Below are 24,797 nucleotides of genomic sequence, written 5' to 3' on the forward strand. Positions count from 1 at the left end.
TCCCCCCCTACAGTCACTGAGCCTAAAAATCTATCAGTGACATGAAGTCATATCAAAAAGGAAAGATTAGTAAGGGACTCGCTGCGTGTGAGTGTGTCAAAGATGGAGGTCTTTTTGTGCGCACATAACGTGGCCGGGAGACATTATTTATTTCTCTATGGATGAGTCACTAATTCCGGAGTGGTCCTTGACTGATAATACTGCACTATTTACCACCTCCACTCCAAAATGTGCTGAATGAAAGCCCTTTTTCACTCTAATGCTAATACCGACATCTGGCTCTTTCCAACGTGTCGATCTGTGAGCGGATCAAAGCGGACGGATGACGCCATTCACGCGCCAGGGCGGACACTGGGGTCGAGCGTGGAGCAAAACAGGGTGACAACGTTGTGTGTGTGCGTGTATGGGTGCGTGTGTGTGTGTGTGTGTGTGTGTGTGTGAGAGAGAACGTGGTGACAGCTCGCTGATTCAGAAGCTGATGGGCAGAGATGGAGGAGTAGTGGTGACATGGATGGATGGATGGACGGCTTTTTATGACTCATAATCGCCATCAGTTGATATGTCACGATTTAAAGACGTGGTTTTCTCCAGTCCGAGCATATCCACTGAAAATAGTGCACTGACCCAAGTATAAGACGTCAGCGCTTTTCTTCCTGTCACTCACACACACCAGTGACTTGGAGAGATGCAGAAACCTGCTGGAAAAAAAAGTGTCTCAAAGAGTTATGATGCTCATTTTATCATCTCATAATATTTATTCAACAACTGTCCAACATCGAAGACATATGATGAATGACACTGACTTAGGAGGTGTTTTTTTTTTTTTTAAGATTAATTTTGCGTTTTATTTCCTCCTCCTCTCGCCAGTAATTAGAGTCAACGGTGTCATTTGCAGCAGTCCAATTATGGGCAGTCCTGAATGCTGATGATGAGTGTGATGAGGCGGTGGTCCAACTTGTTTATGTTGATGCACGATGATGTTTTTAAAAAAGGAAGAGTTGTCTGATATCCAGGGTTTTCTTATATCTGGGTCAAACAACTGCACAATATTGAATGGTATCAAAATAACATGACCTACATCTACAGTATCTACTTTGTAATTCATTTAAAAAAAGTATTTTCATAGTCATAGGCATTGCAGTGATAACCCTTTCTAGTCCCTGTGTGGTTAATAGACTCCATTGCTTAAGGCTTGCTAGGAGACAGACAAAAGGGCATCGCCGGCTCTGCTTGACCTCTACCTCTCCATTAATGACCATGGGGAAGTGCAAGCTCAAGGTCGACTGTCTACTGTGTGAGGCGCAGTCACACGCCGACTCCAAACATAGATAACATTTCCCCGGCAGGGGGCTGGGGGGAGCACAGAGGTCAGACGTCACCACCCTGCTGGGCTCGTGGGAAAGAGACGTTAATGAAGTCCAACGTTGTTGCACCTGATGTGTTGATGAAAACAGTAGCTTGTACGGCAGCGACAACAATTACCTCACGTGGGAGATACAATAGTCGGCTCAGAATGTTACAAAATTAAGAAAGTGGGTCCTCACAACTCCATTTTTAAAGGAAAAAACTGTCCAAAAACTGAACAATAGTTTTCACTCGAGAGTATCCATATGCTGTATTCTAACACGATGACAGTGGAACATATGTATTTAAAATAATAATAAATATTATGAAATAATTAAATAATATTAAATAAAATAACTGAAATCTTTCTAAATAAATAATATAAATAATAATAAATAAAATGCAGTTGTCAGTGCAATCTACTGTGGCTAATCCAGCAACTCAAGTCACAACACAATATTTTCATTGTAAATAAAATTTAAAAAACTAAAAATAAAGGCAATCAAGTGGCTCAAGGTCACAATATACATAAAAAAAGCTATTATTATTTCATAGCGACGCTTCACACTTTTCCACAATCCTGCATTTCCGAGTCATGTGATTGTTGCTCGCCACTGAGATGTTGTTAAAAGGCTGTTGGTTGTTGTTCAGTGGAGAGTAAACACTTCTCCGCTTATCCTCCACTCCTGTCTCCTTCTCGATGACATCTCCACATTTGGTGACCCTCGACGTGAGTAATATTTCCAACGACAACAGCGCGGCCGTACTGGCGCTGCTCAATGCTAACGAGGTAGCTAACGACTTTTGGCAACACACGGAAGCCCGGCTGCGACTGCAAGGAATAAAAAAAAAAAAGAAAAAGAAACACAGGACGTGACAAAGTATTTCCATGTAGTGGCCGCGCTGGACCGCCAGTTTCTCTCATATCGTAGAAACGGTATGACACACAATTTTTGTGTTTTTGTCATACCGTGGAACACCTTGAAAGTGACTATATAGGTGACTATAGGGGTGTTATTTCATGTCAAAATTGTAAAAACTATATTTAGAAAGCCATAAACAGGTTTTCTATGCTCTAACTACAAAAATATTCCATTTATTAATATTGAGTCCTACTTTGCAGAAATTCACTTATCGTGGTCGCGTCTGGAACCAAATAACCACAATAAACGAGGGACCACTGTATTAAAATTGATATCATTTGCAATCTGTTTTGTCATTGTTGTGTTTTGTTAGAGGACATCAATGATTAAACGTCAGAGCTGAAATCAAATGAAGGGAGAATCTCTTCCTGAATGTTCTGAACTCCTGTTTCCATGCTCGTGCCATATTGTAAAAAAAAAAAAAAAAAAAAGCATACCGCTGCACTCAAAATGCGATTAATCACTGATCAATTCCACACAACTCAAATAATCAAAGCAGCCAGCGAGTGACACGTAACACACAGTAGAAGCAAGTCAAGCGTGGTACTTACGTCTGTGTCGGGACCTTTGTCAGCTCCGGGACAGGAGAAGCTAACAAACTCGTGGCACCGCTTGTGAACAACAAAACAGCACACTGAAAGAAGAGAAGAGGAGAACGCGACATCAGTAAGCGACACGCACACCACCTTCACCCAGTATGTCAAATGCCACACTAGATACAATAAAACTTTGGACCTCCTGTATGCAAACATCAAGGATGCATACACCTCATCCCCCCTCCCCCCGCTGGGTCGTTCTGATCACAACCTCGTCCATCTCGTCACAGACTACACTCCAGTAGTGAATAGACAACCCCCTGTGAAGAGGCCTGTGAAGCAGTGGTCTGAGGAGAGCAGTGCTAGGCTCAGAGACTGCTTCCACACAACAGACTGGGAAGCGCTCTGTAGTCCCCATGGCAGTGATGTTGACAGCATGACGCACTGCATCACAGACTATATCAACTTCTGTGTGGAGAACACTGTGCCCTCCAAGTTGGTGCGGTGTTTTCCCAACAACAAACCCTGGGTGACCTCTGAGATTAAGGCCCTGCTGAATAAGAAGAAGAAGGTCTTCAACTCGGGGGACAAGGAGGAGCTGTGCAGAGTCCAGAGGGAACTCCGGCATAAGATCAGGAAGGGGAAGGACTGCTACAGGAGGAAACTGGAGAAGCGGCTGGGACCTCAAGGACTGTGCTGACCAGCTCTGTGGAGTTCTCAGGCACTTGTTCAATCTCAGCCTGAGCCTGGAGAAAGTCCCGGCCCTGTGGAAGACCTCCTGTGTGGTCCCGATACCAAAGACACCGCGTCCCAAGGAGCCTAACCACTTCAGGCCTGTTGCCTTGACCTCTCACCTGATGAAGACCATGGAGAGGATTATCCTGCAGCACCTGCGACCCCTGGTGGGCACTCAGCTGGACCCCCTGCAGTTTGCTTACCGGCCTCGGATCGGAGTGGACGACGCAGTGATCTACCTGCTGCACAGATCACTGCTACACCTGGAGGACAGCGGGAGCGCTGTGAGGGTCATGTTTTTTGACTTCTCCAGTGCCTTCAACACCATCCAGCCGTCACTGCTCAGAGTGAAGATGGAGAGTGTGGGAGTAGACCAACACCTGACTGCATGGGTTATAGACTACCTCACCAACAGACCACAGTATGTGAGGCTCCGTCACTGTGTGTCTGACATGGTACTCTGCAGCACAGGTGCCCCTCAGGGTACGGTGCTCTCCCCTTTCCTCTTCACCCTCTACACCTCGGACTTCACACACAACTCCACACAGTGTCACATCCAGAAGTTCTCTGATGACACAGCCATTGTGGGTTGTGTTTCAGAGGGGAACGATCTGGAATACAGGACGTTCATCAGGGACTTTGTCAGCTGGAGTGAGCTTAACCAGCTGCAACTCAACACCAGCAAGACAAAGGAGATGATCATTAACTTCCAGAGGAAAACATCCCACTTCACACCGGTGAACATCCAGGGAGCGGACATAGAGTTGGTAGACAGCTACAAATTCCTGGGTGTTCACCTTAACAACAAGCTGGACTGGTCCGTCAACACCCACGCCCTCTACAAGAAGGGCCAGAGTCGCCTCCACCTGCTGAGGAGACTGAGGTCCTTTGGTGTGTGCAGGACTCTTTTACGGACCTTTTATGACTCTGTGGTGGCCTCAGCCATCTTCTATGCTGTGGGCTGCTGGAGAGGGGGCAGCACGGACAGGGACAGGAGCAGGATCAATAGACTGATCAGGAGAGAGAGCTCTGTCCTGGACGGTCCTCTGGACTCCGTGGAGGAAGTGGGGGAGAGAAGGATGTTGGCTAAGCTGACATCCATCATGAACAACACCTCTCACCCGCTACATGACACTGTGGGTTCCCTAGCAGCTCCTTCAGCAGCAGACTGTTACACCCACTTTGTAAGAAGGAGAGGTTCTGCAGGTCCTTCATACCGACCGCTGTCAGGCTCTACAACACCTGCACCACCTGAACCATGTTGTAGTCACTATGTATTCTTTACACTGTACTCTTTACTTGCGTATCTTGCTTGCTGCTGTAACAAGTGAATTTCCCCGCTGTGGGATAAATAAAGTACAAATACAAATACAGTGTAAATGTACTGTCAATCAACCTCAGCGGGGAGGTTGGCAAGCTCACGCGCATGCAAACACACTGTTATCCCACACACCAGCACTCGTTTGTGGGTTCTGCAATTTGCCTGGCTGTCTCCCACGACTGACCTGGGGTCTGCTTATACTAAAGTGTCACTCACAGGGTGACACTTGACACGGCTCCCAAGCCATCATGTGGACATCTGGGACAGCAAGAACATACTCTTGCTCTTATTTGGAATGATTAGTTTTCATTCTCACACAATCTGTCTTCTTCTTTTATTGTCACATCAATCACTGGGTTTTTGTCTGGAAGTCACACTGGACACAAGCCCAGGAGGTTGTGTTCTTGATAATGAGCATGTTCAGTGTTTGCACAAGCAAGGCCAGTCCGAGCCTCACACTCCGGGAGTGTGTCAGAGATGAATTTGCCCTCGCTGGGGGGGCAGCGGCGGCGCACACGGGACGTATTCATCTCTTTCACTAATAAAGAGGAAATGAAGCAGCTAGGGAGAGAAGAGGGATAAACAGCTCAGCAAAAAAAAAAAAAAAAGTTACCCTCATACTTGTCATTTTTATGATAGAACGATCCACAAAAATAAACCGTACATGCAAGCTGGATTTAGCGAAGATACAAGTGGAACAAACAAGCTTGCAGAAAATAAAGAGGACACACGGCACACATAAACTTCTATGTTGGGTTACATTCCCGTGATATGCAAAAATATAAGCTAGTTGGACTTATTCTGCACAAAAACACACTGAAAATGCATGAAAAGTACAGTTTTCCAGCAAGGATCTCTTTTTGGAAGAAAGAAAATTCACTCTGATGTCACTCCAGATCATTTGGTCCAAGTACAACTTGTCCTAATAGGAATTTGGTGGGGAATTATACGCAGTTTTATGTAATACAAAGAGTGTTGTTATAACCCAAAGCATTCTTTACAAAAAGTAAAACAACCAGGGGATGCGTTCAAAACACTACATAATGTAAGTTGAATTCAAATGTTTTTAGTGTATTTATGGCAAATTTTACTTTCACGTTAACAATTACGTCGTGCCCTTGAACGCATCATCATGTGAACAGCGCCCCGCCAGCACGGTGAGTGCAGCGTTAGGTCGGGTCCTGCTCCAACACAAAGAAAGGAGAAAAGGATGGAAGCGTTCATCGTTTGTGTGCGTTGTAACAATCAATAAGTGAGTTTAACAATTATGTTTTGCGTCAAGAGCAAGAGTGTTATTATTTTTCCTTGTCTTAGACTGCACATGCACGCAGAGTAAAGATGTTGTGATGTTCGGAGTGCCTTACTTTGCGAGATGGAGATACAAACTGTATATTGTGTTGGAAATGCACTGCTGTTGATGTGTTAAGGTAGGAATAAAGTTATAAAAGAGCGTCAGACTATGTGTGGCGCTGTAGTGACGCTACACTGTGCCTTCGTCTGCCGTCATAACAGAGAGGTGCGGCTCGCCATGAGGCGCATGCGTTCGAATGAAGTATATTTAAGCGATTTGTATGTATCCATGGCCAAAATTAAGCATTTTCAAGCATAAAAATGGGCGAAATGAATGAAAAGACAAATATAAGGCATTCAAAAAACGTGATATGAAGGGTCATACGGTATCTGTGACATGTGCGACAGCTGGCTAGAGTTGACTGTTAGCTCAGTGTTAGCGACAGTGTTAACAATGGAGACAGTCGCTGACAGCAGCTCCTGTTTGAAGGACAACAGCTGCTGTCTGCATGTGTTCTCCTCTTTTTAATAAAGCAATTAGGAGCATCGTGAATCCCTCCTTAACAGCGATACTGGTCTTTAGGTGTCACTAACATTACATTGATGAGACAATAGCCACCAGGAAGTATGCTGTCAATGCTAACGCGTGAGTCTATTTTATTTTCTATATGTCTAAGATGACTTATGTTCTACTTTATTGGCTAATACAAGTGTAAAGTGACTATAGGGGTGTTATTTCACTTCTACAGGGCTGTAGTAATGATAACAAACGTCTTAAGAAGGTCATAAACAGGTTTTCTAAGCTCTAACTAAACAAATATTACATTTATTAATACTGAATCCGATTTTGCAGACATTCACTTCATGGCGGTCACGTTTGGAACCTACCGCAATAAATGGGGGACAACTGTATATGGTTTCATTTTTTTAATTTATGTAATACCAGAAAACAAATGTATGTTTTTCCCTGCAACATTTATCAAAAAAAAAACAAAAAAACACAGACTTTAAATAATCTCCAAAAATATGTCAGTTGAATTCAGTAGGACTTAGACTGCTTATCCTCATTAGGGTCGCGGGGGTATGCTGGAGCCTATCCCAGCTGACTTATGGGTGAGAGGCGGGGTACACGCTGGACTGGTTGCCAGCCAATCGCAGGGCACATATAGACAAACAACCATTCACACTCACATTCATACCTATGGACAATTTAGAGTCACCAATTAAACTAACATAAATGTTTTTGGAATGTGGGAGGAAAACCAGAGTACCCGGAGAAAACCCACCCACGCACGCACGGGGAGAACATGCAAACGCCATGCAGAGATGCCCAAGCGGAGATTCTAACCCGGCTCCTCCCGACCTCCTGAGTGTGTGGCACTGTCCCACTAAGCCACTGTTCGAACGAGTCTCAGCTAAACAAGCAATTATTTACCTTAAAAGACAAAACACAAAGAAATATTTGGGCTTCTTAAGGCTCACACTCCCCCACGCAGCCTCCTTATTCGTTCCTTAAATTCAAAAGTGGATAAATACATATATATATAAAAAAAAGATCACAACCTCTTTTAATCCTTGAGAGAAAAGTAAAGTAGTTTTCTTTGATGAAAGGAATTTAAAACAGCTTTTGCATCAGTGCAAAAGAGAAGCACATGCTGTCACATTTTGTTTAAATAAGGATTTATTGTGAGTGATCGGGTTTTCCCCTCTTCTCCGCACTGCCCACATACAACATATGAATCAGGAAGTAATGACGTCCAAGCTACATCTAGGCATCAGTCGGCGCTTCCACACCCTTGATCCACACACACGCGCACACACACCCACGCGCACACTCTTCGCTCGCACTCTCAGTTGTGCTGGTGACACTCACGGTAGTGGAATTTAATCATTGGTGTCAATTAGCTGGCGAATGCAAATTGCAATGGCACGCTAGTCTGTGCCAGTGTTCCTAATAGCGAAGGGAAAAGCGCTGTACGTCAACATTACCGTCATGCAGTCATCTGATGTCACACTCGGGGTGAGCATTTGAGTAAATCTTGAGTGACTGTGTATATTTTTTTTATTTTAAATGCAGCATCCGTCCTCGTCAAGATTTTTGGCACCGTGATGGCAGCATAGCCGTGGCCTCTGGAACCACGCCGACAGAAAGAAGGAAAACCCTCCTTTCGGTTGAGCTTGCAAGGTCGTCGAATCTGGAGTGAGGACAAGTACGCAGTTTTACAAATCTGCCTTGCCAAGCTTTAAGACATTATTCCAATCAGCGTCCTTTGAATTATAGGAGGCATCAGCTACTGAAAGTTTAAATGTGCTGGAAGTAAGACGCCTTACTACCACAAATGCACGGAACTGAGCAACACATTTTTATTTAGAACAAAGAATATTTCCATGACATAATTCAACAGACACACAACTTTAATAAATGCAGAGAACAGTACAGTGCAGCAAAGTAGGTGTCAGACGTGTGATAACAAGCCAGTTCAAAGAACCCAATAGACCAAAGAGATGGGTGACTGAATATAAGACGGATGGTCTCTTCCCGACAGGGTAAAAATGAGGTATCTAACAGTACAGGTAACCCATGGTATGATCCGTACCTCAGTATTTGGATTGGTATTTCTCCAATAAATCATATTCTGAAATAAAAAATACAAATATTGATCTAGCTTCCAGAAAAATGTAAACATGTAAGGGCCACTTTGATGGGTACATTACAGAACAGAAAACCAATCCAGTCAGTATACTGTATTGTAATATAAGCCATATAAGCTTTGTGTTATAGGTGACAATGCAAATGAGTGTAATATCTAATAATTGATGTCATTATAAAGAACAAATAAGCTGCAAGACGAAAATGGCTCCTGGGCAGCACTTTGGACAACCCTGGTTTACTGTATTTTTTTATAGGAAGGTGCAAGTGCAACAGTAAGAGTTTGAACAGGGTGATGATTGGATTTTTAGTAAAGTTCCTTATCTGAAGCGTTAATAGCGTTAATAGCGTACAAATAAAGTGTTAAACAATGGCAGCACGCTGCTTTCATCTTTGTCCATTCACGTATTTCACGGGGAGGTGAAGTGTTCAAAAATAGGTGCGTCGCACCACGAGGTCGGGGCCCAGCTGAGGAGATCCGCCAGAAGGAGTCTCTTCCTTGCATCTCTGACACCGACGAGCGGGGCACCCCCACTTGAGCCAGGCAGCAGGCGCTTTCACGTCGAATGCCTCGCCTTTTTGTCCACTTTTGGCAGACTGTCCGTCACTTGAAATATGTACATTGAGCGTGGAAAGTGGAACATTACATCGCGGTGGAAGTGGAACATTTTCGCCAGTCTGTACAGGCACGTGCACACACGGTGCAAAATGTATTCAGAAACAGGGCAGATTGCCCTGAGCAGGGTGGACTGAATGGTCCGGTATTTCCGTATTTTACCCTGAAGCTAGTAAAAATACGGCACTATTGTGTTGTGTGGTTGGTGGGTGGTTACGGGTGAATGTAAACACAGTCACGCCACTTTGAAAATACATTCAAAATTTGCATAAAAGGCACTAAATCAGAAATCAGAGCTTAAGCCTGCAGTGCAAACTCCAGCAAAAGAATGCTTGTTTAGCATGTTTGGCAAACAAGCACTAATTCTTAATTTACTTTGAAACTTGGTCATGTAATTGGGTGTGACAGATGGTACATTCAATATTCACATTCAATATTTTTCTAAAGGCACTCTCCGAGATGTGTGAAGCGTTTTGTCAAACAAACGGCCTGGCAGCTGTCGGGTTAGCATTTAGCATCACGTTAGCATGCACACAAGGGGACTGCAGTAAATGACAGGTCGAATCCATATATCCTACAACAAACTAATAGCATTATCGTGACAGCGGAAGTCAGATAGCAGAAGAACTAAGTAAGAAATACAACAGGAGCGCCTCATTAAAAGGAGTACTTTAATTCCTCTCCAATAAATCTCTTTTTATGACTCATGTGTTGACTGGCAAACTGGAAAGGAGTGCAGCTCTCTCTCCAGATGGTTTCTTGCAAACATTGAGGAGTGTGTGAAGCGGCTAGAGCAGAGGTGACACAGTGACATACTGTATCGTCAGGGATGTTAGGATTAATTACCGGGAGCTTTGTTTTACCAGACTAATTGCCTCGGCGCAGAGATAAGGGCATTACAGAGCAGCTTACACTACCCAAAATGCTTCCTTGTGCGGATATGTGTGTGTGTGTGTGTTTGTGGAAAAGACAAAAAGCTCATTATGCGTCATGTTTGTATTAAAACGAAAGCTCAGACGGAGGTATACCGTTTCGCTAATCCTCTTCACCCTCACTGACCCTTTCAAGTGTATTTTAGTAGCAACTGAACTGGTAGAATTGGTGAAGTCATAATAGAATTATGCCAATCCCCGCCCCGGGGAAATGGTGGCGATAAGGAAGTTAGAGAGCGCGAGGCCACCTGCAGTGCCAGACCAGCGCAACACCCTCCAGGCACACTTAGTCAGCCTGGACCCCAACAGTGCATCAAAAAAGACAAAGAGAGATTGAGATGCGAGATGCAAAGAAAGGAATCATCAGCTATTAATTCATGTACAGAACGCGAGTAGTCTTCCAGCAGGTGATGGTGCTGCAGAATACTCATTTTCGAGCAGGAAGGGAGGAGAAGGCGAGTGTGGTTATTTTTAGGTCGGAACAAAGAGTATTGAACCCCACTGAGGTGGAGTCGTGAGGGAAGACATTTCCTCTCCACCTGGTCCGACGGATAGTTATAATTACACAGGTGGCCATGTGCCGATACAGGCAAACAAACACTGGCGTATCTCAGATTAGTGTGTGTGAATGATGAATGAATTGTTGTCATCAGCTCAAGAGTGGTGGAAAAAAAACAATCAGGGATTCATACAATGGGCCAGCGGGAGTGCGGCGCAGAACCGTACGCCCGCCCTGTGTCGAGTTCTCATGAAAATTTAAGAGGAGTTCAAAGTTGAAGCTTACAGAGGAGCCATACTGTATCTGGTTACTCTCTCAACCACTTCCACTCACCTTCCCCCTCTGCAGGTGTACATGGACAACCTTGCAAGCTACAGTACAGTCTTGAAGGAGGGGACGACTTGAGCAAACTAGGCGTCAGAAGTGGGATTGCTACCCTACACCATGAAGCCATCTATAAATGGAGCAAAATTGTAATTTAACTACTTGTTGATTAGTAAATATATTGACAATCTTGCAAGCTACAGTACAGTTTTGAGAAGGCGTCTTTAGAAAATTAGATGTCAGAAGTGGGATGCCACTCATTAAGTCATGAACTGTGTTCTCAGTTGTAAAGACCCTTAGAACAGGTGCTCACTGTGTAATCATGCAATGGCTTTCAACCCAAAATCCCATCTGTTTACGACCTCTAGTATGCTGTTCATTTGCTTGTTGGACTGAATTGAGGTTTCTCACCAACCGTTGATTTGGTCCATACCCTAAACCTATTAAAAATACTCCGCCAAGTGTGTCACAGACACAGACATGGATTGAACAAAAATACAAAAAGCCATTTGCACAAAACATGTACAGGTACCAATAAAGAACCCAGGACAATTTGGTACAAATAATCCAGATAAATTACTTCAGACTGTATTTTCTCTATTGGTCATTTAAGTCACATGGTTAGTTGGTCCAGCCCGTTTATTCTTAACACATACGTCTTTCTCCTTGAAGCAGAAAGTCAAAAGTTTTTCTTCCCACTTTTGTTTCAACAAAAGTGGGGGAAAAAAGTGAAACTGTTTTTGTTTACAGTGAGTAAACAAAATTATACATCTATAACAAAAACATGCATGAAATAATTGACAAACTATTGATCACAAAAAAAAGATGCTTTGAGATGCATCGCTAATCGTTTTGATCGCATCGCAGGCCTCTGGATCGTAATCGCATCATGAGGTGGCCAGAGATTCCCACCGCTAATTCTGATGGACGCGACTGTGTGCTTTTTGAATGAATTTTTGAATGCTTTTTGAAAAAAGCACAACACGCACAAGCTAATCTTCTGACGCTTACCCAGTTGAAGTTGCACAACAGCGGTTCAAATTCCCAAGTTCTTGCGACTTTAGAGGGCACATTTCTCTCAAAATATTGGTCACATTCCAAAACTTAAAAAGCAGATTCCTGTGCTGTTCTGTTTTTGGAATCACATTTGTACCGTTTTTTTTAAAACATTCTTCCCTTTTTGTGAATTTGTGTCTTTGGTTATAGATAATATTTTGTAATATAACAATTTTCTACCCATACAGAGGAGGCATGCTTTAAATGTATAGAAATTATAAGGCATCCGAGTAAACTTTTGAGTATTATTTGAGCGTCTCATTGCCGGGCCGAGTGTGCTGATTTTCGTTAATCAAAAGATGTATGTAATAAACAATTTTACGGGTTTAAATGTAGGATATATGCATTTCAATTGATCCTCAGACTCGTGTTGTCGTATTTATTTATGCATCTGTTATAAGAGTGGACATTTTACAGTCGTGGCTGTAATTTGTAAAGTCAATACAGGTACAGTAATTGGAGGAACACTAGAACTTTCGCCACCCGTGGGAAATTTTCTACACAAGCAGCATTTACCTACAGACGGATAAGAAAGCAGGAGATCAGGAGCCAAAACAAAAGGCCAGAAGGTTTACAATTAGCGAGGCTCAAGTGGCGGAGATGTACAAAGGACAAAAGACACATTCACAGAGAGAAAATATGACCTCCAAAGCTGTTATGAAAAATCTTCCTCTTTGACACAAAGCAGTAAAAGTTCTCAAGGATTTTGTGTTTCTCTCAGTCATCCCCCACAACCGCAACATTCATGAATACAGTACAGCAAAGCAACACAATTTAAAAAAAAGCACTGCACCACTGTGACTACACAAAAGACGACATGCAGACTAGTTGGATGTAATCTTCTGCACTGGGTTGCAGAAGGTTGACAGGCAATGCCTGTTATCACCTCCACTCCCTGCCTCCTGAGCTCTGTGTTTGATTATGCATGTCTGGGAGGCTTGTTAAAACAGACACGGGAGTGTGGTTATGACATCCCTGGGGTGTTTTTTGTATGTTCGGATTTGTCTGTCGACTTTTACTCAGCGACAAACACGCAGAGTCGGACAAAACCCATCACGCAAATCTACGTTTCAGGGGAAATGATGGTAAAAGCAACAGATTTATGACTTTGACTCACATAGAGGACACGTTTCATATAACAACTACAAAAAAGGTCACAGATGCAGAGTAGACTCCCTGCAGGCTTAAAAACAGTCTTTTTCAATCGTAAAAAAGTGTTTCTAGTATTCTTAATCAATTATAAAGTTGTTTCCCAAAACATTTAGGTTACAATAAAAAAATGTTTACTCAGAAGAAACAGTTTACGGTCTATTGAATCTATTAAAAACTATCAAAACTGAAGAAAGACCATTTATTGTAAGCATGCTACTAACTAATATCAGAATTTCAGTAGTCGATTCCATCCATCCCATCCATCTTCTATGCCGCTTATCCTCACTTGGTCGCGGGTATGGTGGGGCCCTTGACTTCTATTCTGTACTACGAAATAATGTGTAAACCCATAACACTATGTTAAGTACATTTTCAACATGATAACATGAATATCATAACCTAATAATTCGCACACACTGACACTACACGTTGTAGCTTAAAACGTATATTAAATGACAAAACGCACGAATATAACATTATTAAGTGAAAACATTGTACTTAGGTGGCGGATTCCTTCAGGGGGATGCCCACATGGACCGAAATTAACCTGACGCAAGACGCTAAATGCGTGCAAAAACTGTCAAAATCGTGCAGATTTTCCATCTAAGACGAATTATTTTGCGTTTGATCAGGTCAGTTCGGTCACGGGAATAAGGGCGCAATATAATTTGCGAAAACCAAATTGCGCTGGAAAGTACGGTATTACGGTGCGTATGAAAGCAGATCTCTGATTGGCCGTGAGACATATTCCCATCCAATCACGATCTGTGTTGCAGCAGATCATCTGTGGCTGTTGGAAACAAATATGGTGGTCCTGCTGCTGTTTTAGCTGGCAATCTGCAGACTGAACACGATGATTACTAAGTATTTTGCCAAGGCGGACAACAATAACAATAACAACCCTCCGAAAAAACAAAAAACAACGGCCGATGACTTGGATAAGCGCGCGGTTTCTCAGTTGGCCTCAACCTCAGCAGGTCCCTCCACAGGCACCAGTGACAGTTCCTGGACCCCGACGACGCCGACGGTGAGTGATGGACGACAGCTGCCACCGAGACCTGGTGCATCTCATGTCGCCATAACCAGCTCGTTAAAAACAGTTCGGAAGTGGATGAAAGAATTGAACATGGACATTGGTTATAAAGTCAAGGACGGCAATTGTGTTTACGAAATTTGGTGTGAGGTGTGCAAGGAACATGGTACTGGTTCAGATCGTGGGTCGGCTCTTGTGACTGGTAGCAACAGAGGGTGAAAAAGGAGGCAATACAGCAACACATTAAATCAACACTTCACCAACGGTCGTTAGCAACCAGGCACACCAAATATTTAAGAAACCAACTCCAACTGAAGACGGCTTTAAAAGGGCTGATGAAAAAACATTGGGAAAAAATTGACAAATTTTTTGCCTGAAAATTGCTTCTTAGATGAGCAATTTGCTTGTAAAGTTAAAATCTATAAGCAACAAATTGCTTCCACTGGATTTTGGACATGTAGAAGGTTTAGTCCGTTTACAGCAGGTTTCCTTGTTATACGCAGGTGCAGTAGCACTAGGTGGCAGAACTCGTCATTCCACCAGCATGGCCGCGCTGTTGCCATCGTTGTCGGTCGACATATTACTCACGCCGACGGTCACCAAATGTGGAGATGTGATTCAGAAGCCGAGGACAGGTGGCATAAACGGTTTCCTCTCCACTGAACAACCAGCAACACCTACTGAGCAACAGTTTGCTAACAACAATCACATGACCCGCAAATGGAAGTGAAACTTGCGGATGCAAGCAAATTAATTAGACCTCGGTAAATACACAATAACATTCGTAACATTAGAATAAAAAAAAAATAGAGCCGCTGATTATTTATTTCTTATTAATATTTTTATTATGAATTAAATTATTTAGTTATCTGCATTTTGCTTAGTTTTTTTTTTTAGGAAGGCAAGACAGGATTAACCACCATAGACTGCATTAAGAACCGCATTTTAGTTATTTATTTTAAATACACACGCTCCACTTCCGTCATGTTCTATTATATTGTTTAAAAACGACTGTAAAGTGAAAAGTTTGAAAGTTGAAGGGTTTTTTTCTCTTCTTTTCAATCCAGATATTTCAAAACAACACATTTTAGAGCTGTAACTATAACACCGTGAAACCGTGATATTTTCGCCCAAGGTTATCATACCGTCAGAATCTCATACAGGCAACATGCTTAGGAACAAATCATGATGATATCGCTACATTATTAGATAAGCATCTCTGTTTGCGTACGGTAGCCGGCGAGTATTAGCAGACTGCGCATCAAACGGATCGGTGTGTAGATGCAAAACAACTTTCTTCAGCTAATCTCAGACAAGACTGAAATCATTGTCTTTGGCCCACAGAAACAAAGAGAAAGTGTTGTCAGTCACCTTGAGACTCTCATCATCTGGGGGTAATAATGGACTCACAGCTGAAGTTTAACAGCCACATTAAATCAATAACATCATCAGCTTTTTACCGCCTAAAAAGCATTGCCAAAATCAAGGGAATAGTGTCTAAGACACATTTAAAAAGACTTAATCATGTCTTTGTCTCCAGCAGGCTGGACTACTGTAACGGCCTTCTCACCGGTCTCTCTATACGAGCAGTAAAACAGCTCGAGTCCTGACTAGAACCAGGAAGTATGACCATATTAGTCCAGTACTCGGGTCTCTGCACTGGCTTCCTGTCTCTCAGAGAATAGACTGTAAAACAGCTCTGATGGTGTAGAAGTCTTTTCATGGTCTTGCACCAAAGTACATCGCTGACATGTTAGAGCCACATAAACCATCTCGATCTCTGAGGGAGCTCAGGGAGGGGCCTCCTGCGGGTGCCCAGAGTCAGGACTAAACATGTTGAGGCTGCGTTTCAGTTTTATGCTGCTAAAATCTGGAACAATCTTCCAGAAGATGTGCGACAATCCTCAACTTTGGCAATGTTCAAATCCAAGCTGAAAACACTTCTATTCAACTGTGAACATGACAACTGAAACTATTTTATCTGCACTCTTCATTTTTTATCTTTTTTGTTGTTTTATGGAATTATTTATGGTACTTATGGTACTTATGGTACTCCGGTTTCCTCCTACATTCCAAAAACATGCATGTTAGGTTAATTGGCGACTCTAAATTGTCCATAGGTATGAATGTGAGTGTGAATGGTTGTTTGTCTATATGTGCCCTGCGATTGGCTGGCGACCGCAGTCAGCTGGGATAGACTCCAGCATACCCCAACAATCCCAGTTAGGATAAGCTGCATAGAAAATGGTTGGATGGATGGATGGATGGATGGATATCGACTTGGCATTGAAGTATCGATTCTTGGGACAATCCTACTGCTAACATTACAGAAGCCAAGTGCGCTTGCTGTTCATTTAGACCAGCGGTTGGCAACCTCTACCATCAAAAGAGCCGTTTTGCCTGAAACCGTAAAACATTACACAGCTTATAATCTTTTTTCAATTGTACCTGTTCAAACAACAGAAATGCAGAATGCCCCGCGACCCTAATGAGGATTAGCGGCATAGAAAAAAAGATGGATGGATGGAAATGCAGAGTGCATGTGTAGGTTGTTCTTTGAAACAACTTCAACAATGAACTACAGTATGTAGGCCTTTCTGAGTCATTGCCGTATTTGTGTAAATTTAAAACAAAACGTAGCCAACTTTAACATTAAAAAGCCCATCAGAGTTCACATATCTACATACTGTACAGTATCAATGCTGTCCGCTCAATATCGTTTACATCACTCGAGTCGTCACAGGCAATTGACTATGCTTGCACTGAAGTAATGTCATCGATTTGCCTGCTGGCGATGATTGTTGCCATTCTGTTGGTCTTGTCCTTGACTGCCTGAATTCGGAGAATAGATGCTCTGCTTTTCATGAATGACTTTTTCATGTATTCTCTAAATTTGAACAGTTTCCCCCCTCCCTACGATCTCATGCGCATGTGAGTTTGGAGCGTTCATCCACTTGAAAGTATGTTTGCTTTGCTCGGCTTACAGTAGTTCCGGAAATTGCTCTCTTGCACCCATCTGCAGTTGAGTACCTTTCAGAAAAAGCTTGTTTTGCAAATGTCTTTCAACCTTGCTAATTTCTCGCCAAGCAAACAGATAAGTGTCATTTGCCGTGAAGGCAAAGGAATATGTCCATTCAGAATTTTTTGGGGGGGACGTATACATGAGTATGGATAGCTTATCGCTAGTGTAGCACACTCAACAAGATGTCTTTTATTGTGTTTCATTGTACACACTCTACAGTAAGGACACTTTTAAGCATTTCTGATAAAATGTGAATAAAAACTAAGTAAAATATTATGATAGTGTGGCCCAAGGGTCTCCAACCTCTCCTGTTATGGGAGCTTGACAAAATGAGAACGGCCGACAGCTACTCCTTTTCGTGAAATTTACTCTCATAGCTTATTTCAAACAAAAACAAAACTTAATAAGCTTGTTTTGCCAGAACATTAACAAAATGTTGGTATCCACATCTCACTTTTTGTCCAAAAACATCAACAACATTTCTTTCTAGCGGGGGTTCCTCTCAACTTTCAGCACTGTTTGAGCTACTTTGACAAAAAGAAAGGAGAGGTGAGCTATTTGCGTTTTATTTATATGACTGGCAACATTTAAATCGTACTCTATTTACAAAGCAAACTTTACGCTATTTTGTGATAATTTGTCATTCAATAGAAGCATAATGACTGAAAGTGGAAGCAAATATTCTTTGACCCCTTTGGCTTGCTATTGGTAGCACCCGAGCTAATAGTTGGAGACCGCTGGTTTAGCCTGTTGCTAATCAATAACTTAGGTGTCTCATGCTAATGCTAATGTTGTTGTGGTTCCTTATTACGTGTTTAGACAGTATAACAAGGCACACCCAGTGATATACGACGTGAAGACAGCGTTATCCTGATGATGTCCTGAACTGCAAACATCGCCGTCTGTTTTAAAAGCAACGCTTCTCCTCAGAACATGCTAACTCCACACAGAGACGCCCAACGGAGATTCAAACCCAGATCTTCCTGATCTCCTGACTGTGTGGCCAACATGCTAACCACTAGGCCACCATGCGGCCAAACAGGCACAGATAAGCTAATAAATTGTCGTTAGCACAACAAAGCCAACTTTAGCCTGGAGCTAGATATTAGCCTACTTGGGCCAGTAGTTATGAGGAAAACTTTTAAGATTGCTATGAATTTTATCACCAGGGTCAATGTTCCAATGAACATCGCCATAGTGAACCTTCAGGTGTCGCTGCAAATTTGATCCTTTTTAGCTTTTGACAGACATTACACGCACAATAGGCATTTTGAATGTCTGACAGGCCACCCACTAACATCTTCATCCAGTCTCGTCTCATCAACAAAAACCCGCACACGTGTCATCGTGTTTTAGTCATCAAAAAGCCATGTTTAGCTTGTCACCCTCGCGTTATCGTTATGAAATACAGAGGAGTCAATGGAATAATGGACGAAAACAACATTGGTCACGATGGTTGACGACACGATCGAGCTATTGTGGTCAGCGTACAAGGGTTTCAACCCAGTGGGAGAAAGTATAATGGGGAATGTTATTCAAGATCCATGCTTTGTAGGCTTGGCACTTTCTGTGTGGAGCTTGCGTGTTCCTGCCACCGTTGTTGTTCTGTTTGGGCATAGTCCAAAAACATGCATGGTAGCTTAATTGAAGAGTGCAAGTGGCAAATGATGTCAGTGGAACCGTTGGCTTGGAAGGTTCCATAGGTTGAGAATACCACTCCTCAGATTTCCGGAATATTTCATACCTATTGTTCTGTTCAGGTTTTAATCAGCCCATCACTCACATGCATAAAATGTGATGATGGATTCAAGGACGGATGACTGTATTGCAACAAGGGAGGTCTGTATCAATTATTCCAAACTACAGGTGGGAGTGTTTGGCTGGCAGACATTTGTGTGAGTCACAAAGGAGAGACAATGATACAGCCTCATGAATCAAACATGATTGTGAGTGTACGTGTTTATGGTAATGCATGGACACAGTAACACTTGCACACGTACACCTGAGCGGATACTTCTAGAACTGACACGTTTGTGCACAAACAAGCACTAAACGGACACGCTTTCTTGTTTACTCATTTCTATTTTAGTGTTGAACAGACACACAAGTCTAGACAAGTCCCGACAGTGATGTATCACCTGTAGAGATCAGGCTGGCTCAGGATCCACGTATCAGGTGCCACCATCGTAGTAACGTAATGAGTCTGACTAACTGTGAGCCTACTAGAAGAGTCTGACATGACAGGCGAATCAGATTGTAAGGAAGACGGGGCCGTCAACGGGAGGCGTTAACAAGCACACGTGTGAGCACACGTGCTAAAAAAGGCACAAACCTAATTATGCATAAAGTGGTGATGGCTTTCTTCTGTACGGCTTCTAAGAGCACAGTCTACACAGGAACAAGGTCAGGGACAAGTCCAGTTCTAGTATCTAGAGACAGGCTGGTTCATCAGTGTGCAAATCCGCATTAATGATGTTTGAAGCCTGGTAGCAATTTAGTCCGCTTCACGCCAACTCATTGCTCACAAAGGTTGAACCTCAAGTGTTGAATAGGAGTGAAATTCTCCGAAAATATCCCTCTAAAGTTGCACAAAACCTTTGTACCAGTGTCACCCCTGGCATCATGTGCGACCTCCATATACTGTACCTCGTGTGACCTCGGCTCAAAATAATTAACTTTCCAAGTGCTTTTTGCTTTTTCTTTTGCTAGTTTTTGTGTGATCCAATACCTCCACATTCCACCACAGAAGAGTACGAATGAAGAGCATCAGTGGGAAGTCGTCATGAGCCATGAGACCATGCCATTAAAGAAAATGAAGAGGTGAGAGCGGCCGCAGCGACAGCACATGGATCACATCAGTGTTTCCCATGCATTCATTTATTTGAGTCAGTCTGATCCAACGCTGGTTAAATGCTTTGGTCTTCCATGAGACCATGCAAACCTGCATATTGAGGACTAGAATGCATATTGCAGATTATCAGAACACAAATATTGTGAGGAGGAGATGGAGATGTAAACATTTTGCACACGCAATGTCATTCATCAAACTGAAACCTGTTTGCGTTCGCTATTTTTGCATCTTTTTAGCACATTTGAAAGGCAAGTGCAGACTGCCGCATTGCATTTGGCCACGGTCATTGTGGCGAGGAAGGCGTACAATGAGAGAATCTTGCATGCGCCTGAAACCGATTTGGACAGTCAAACATAAAAATCGGAGCCGCACGGTGGTCTAGTGGGTAGCATGTTAGCAACACAGTAACAGTCTGCAGATCGGGAAGACCTGGGTTTGATTCTCCCTTGGGCATTTCTGTGGGGAGTTTGCATGTTCTCCCCGTGCGTGGGTTTTCTCCGGGTACTCCGGTTTCCTCCCACATTCCAAAAACATGCATGTTAGGTTAATTGGCGACTCTAAATTGGCCATAGGTGTGAATGTGAATGGTTGTTTGTCTATATGCTGGCGACCAGTCCAGGGTGTCAGCTGGGATAGGCTCCAGCATGCCCCCGCAAACCTAAAGAAAATGGATGGATGGACATAAAAATAGCAGAAACATATTGTCTATCCAGCAATGCCAGTTCCGAAGTACTGGAAGGACCGATTTGGAGCCAGTCACAAAAAGGTGCCACGTCAAATCTCCTTTTTTCATGACATTTTCTTGAGTCTGGATCATTCCAGCGCACCAGTTAGAGTCTGTGTAATAACGACCTGTGCATCCCTGTCTTGGCCCCTTGCCAATATATATATGACACATATTCACATGACTATCAGAACACAATAAGTTGTAAATGTCATTGTTGAATAGGTTGTGGTGTCCAACACGTATATTTACGCGTCATATTGTAGTGTAAAACATAGAAAACTGATGGCTGGATGGATCATAGTAGATCACCCGCAACACGCCCACTAATAGCATGTGCAATTTTATCTGTTCGCTCGCGCAGTTTAGCGCTCGTTATTTGTGCTCTTGGTAGGTCAGACGCTTAGCGTGACTCATCTGTCATGGCTGTTCAGCATAGGAAAGCTAAGTCAACAATAAAAATAATAAAGAAGAACAGAATTTAATGATATTTGGCTTCCATTTTTCAGCTACACACTCACAGGCGGTTCTGTGTTAACAGGAACGGAGTGTAATTAGGAGGCCTGGAATTTCCACCAAAACACACACATGCATACACACTCACACACTTATTCCGACTCCCTAAAGCAGCAATAATGATTTGAATTTAGCCCCAGCACAAAACAAGAGGTGTCCAGGCTGGACTCTCATTAATATAGACCACTGGATTAGATGATCCAGGGTCACTATTGTCCTTTTATCCCTAGCCAGTGTAGCATTAAAGCTGACATTTAAAGGCAAAAATACTCCATATTGTTGCTTTTAAAAGTGCACTTGAGAGCACACACACCCTGTCATTCTCCATTGTGTTCTTAAGCCCTCAAGAAGTATATTTTTGCAGCATGAAAAGTGCAAAGCCCCAGAGAAAGGCAGTCACGCTGTATTGAGGTCAAGAGACTTGAGCCAGAAAACCTGGCCGCTGTGTGCAGAAAGCAATTGGCTCGACTGTCGTGTTGCTTCAGCAGCTTTATTGCTGATTCACAGCACTGGACTGAGGGGAAAAAAAAGGAGGGAAAAAAAGAGCATGGCTCCTCTCATCACACGGCATCTCTGCGCTGGGATAATTAGACCCTGTTAATCCAGACGCCTGTATCCATGCCCGTGTGGAGCCTTTAAGTCAGCCTGTGAAGGCAACACATGGATTCTAACATTTGGTAGGGGGAAAAGGAGGAAATAAAAAAGGAAAGTTTGGTGACATTTTTCTGCAAGATGTTCACAATTAGCACCTTTGCCATACATTTTTATTTTATCTTTAACTTTTTTGGGGAGAAATGTTGTTGCCAAGCTGAAATGCCACAGAAAGAAACAAAATGACTGCGGTACACGTTATACAATCGAAGTAGCACAGGGGAGAAGACTGAAGCAGTCTAATTGGACACTGACAGAAAAGTGCTATGATCTTCCATGAGATCATCCATCCATTTTCTATGTCGCTTGTCCTTACTAGGGTCGCGGGTGTGCTGGAGCCTATCCCAGCTGACTTTGGACGAGAGATGGGACACACCTTGGACTGGTCACCTGCCAATGGCAGGGCACATATAGACAAACAACCATTCACACTCATATTCATGCCTATGGACAACTTAGAGTCACCAATTAACCTAAAATGAATATTTGTTTTGAATGAAACCAGAGTACCCGGGGAAAACCCACACACGCACGGGGAGAACAAGCAAACTCCACACAGGGATGCCCAAATGGAGATTGGAAACCAGATCTGACTGTGTGGCCAACACGCTAACCACTAGGCCACTGTGCGGCCCTCCATGACACCATGCAAAACCCAAATATTGAGGACGACGAGGTTTTGCAACATATTATGGCCCCTAGACGCCGAGTGCATACACTCCCCAGTGGTTGTGAGCAGCATAAGGAAGACATTAGTGCAATCAGATTGGATGCCCTGATGCCATGAGACGATGCCATAAAACGTAATTGAGGTAGGTTGATATGTCACCTCGTATCGTAGCACTCACCCTGCCGATAGCATGGACATACAGTATCACCCTTAGTGGCTGTAAGCAACATAGGGATGACATCACAACAATCTGATTGGACACATAAGAAGTGCTATCATGTTCCATGAGACCATACAAAAAAAAAAGAAAGAAAAAAAAAAACAACAAAAAAAACATTTTGAACTGGAATGCTATGTCAGGTGTGTCCAAACTTTTTCCACTGAGAGCCGCATGCTGAAAAATGAAAGGATGCAAGTCAAACTATTAGAATTAACATTTTTTCCGTTATTTTCCCCAATTTTCCAAATATTTCTTCATTAATAATCCTTGGAAATGTTCTACTCGTAATCTTCTCTCGACTTTATTCGCATAATAATATTACATTTTATAGGAATAATATTATTCCCATAATAATATTACATTTTATAGGAATAATATTATTCCCATAATATTATGGGACTTTACTGTCATAATATTTTGACTTTATTATTATGAACTATTTCCCCAACCTAACTTCCCAAAAATTACAACATTCTTTTGTTTTGTTTGCTTCTCATAAAGGTACCATTAAAAATAAAAAATATAAGTCTTTCTTCAATATTTCAACTTTATGCTACTAAAATGACATGATTTTTCCTCATAAAATTACGACTTTATTCTAGGAAAATTGCAACTCTTTCTCGTTAGACTACAACGTTTTTCTCATAATATTTTGACTTTATTCTCATAAAATTACAGCTGTTTTTTTCCAACATTTTCTACTTCCCATAATTCTGACTTTTTTTTACCAGAATATTTTGACTTTATTCCCATAAGATTTAAACTAAGTTTACATTATTTTTCCCCGTGATATTACGTTCTTATTCTCGTAAAATCACAACCTTTTCTTGTAAATTTCTGACTTTTTCTCCTTGGATTGCATCTTTTTTCTCTTAATGTTTGACTTTATTCATGTAAAATTCCCATTGATTTTTCCATTTTTGCTGTTTTTTTTTTGTTTAGCTTTTTTGTTAAAATATATTTTGGGATATTTTATAAATAAAAAAAAAACATCCGCGGGCCACAAATAGCCCCCGGGCTGCACTTTAGACATCCCTGTGCTACGTAATACATCACATCACAACATAGAATAAAAGTAGCAGATACTGTGCAAATATGCCCCCTTGTGGCACTGAGATGACATCATACCATTCTAATGAGGCACTTAGTAAGTGCTATGATCTTCCATGAGGCCATGCAAACCTAAATACTGATTACTAGAATGCTGGTTAATCCCCGGTTACTGTGGAAATATGCACTCTAGTGACAACAAAGCAATCTGATTGAACACTTGGCAAGTGCTATGGTCTTCCATTGCACCATGCCATGTGCCAATCGGGTGCACATACACCAAAAATGCAGACAATTAAACCTTTTTAGAGTTTTCCACGATGCCCCCTCCTATTTATTTTGACCGCTCTCAACAGTGTTGTGACTGTGCGGCCGCGATGAATGCATACACAATTAACCCCCCCTTTCAGATTGAATTCCACCCACCTCTTTCCCTCTGCTCTCTACCACCTCGGTGGGCTGCTTAAACAAATACAAGGTCAGCTTCCCCTGCTGTACTGTTCCACTGGAATATACTCGGTCCATGCAGCCACTTTTTATCAGACAAGCTGCGGACATCGTCTAAGCTGCCTTGTCTAGGCTACAATATCTGTATGACATTTTCACAGGACATGATACGCTACACAATGATAGAAGGTACAACTGTTTCTTATCAGAGACAGTACATCACAGCAGTGGTTCC

General features: G+C 42.5%; 1 protein-coding gene across 3 annotated transcripts in view; it reads right to left on the reverse strand.

Moving 5' to 3' along the window:
• The window catches only part of prkcab (protein kinase C, alpha, b), a 110,627-nt gene that overhangs the window by 64,294 nt on the left and 21,536 nt on the right, over positions 1-24,797 (reverse strand). For 2 of the 3 annotated variants that reach the window (XM_054759453.1, XM_054759454.1), the window contains exon 3: positions 2,819-2,901. In XM_054759453.1, coding sequence (XP_054615428.1) covers positions 2,819-2,901 — 83 coding nt within the window. Of the gene's footprint in view, positions 1-2,818; positions 2,902-8,138; positions 8,345-24,797 lie in introns of all 3 variants that reach the window. The other variant, XM_054759455.1, reaches the window with a different exon arrangement.

This window comes from Dunckerocampus dactyliophorus, chromosome 18, assembly GCF_027744805.1.
Source record: "Dunckerocampus dactyliophorus isolate RoL2022-P2 chromosome 18, RoL_Ddac_1.1, whole genome shotgun sequence".
Taxonomy (NCBI): domain Eukaryota; kingdom Metazoa; phylum Chordata; class Actinopteri; order Syngnathiformes; family Syngnathidae; genus Dunckerocampus; species Dunckerocampus dactyliophorus.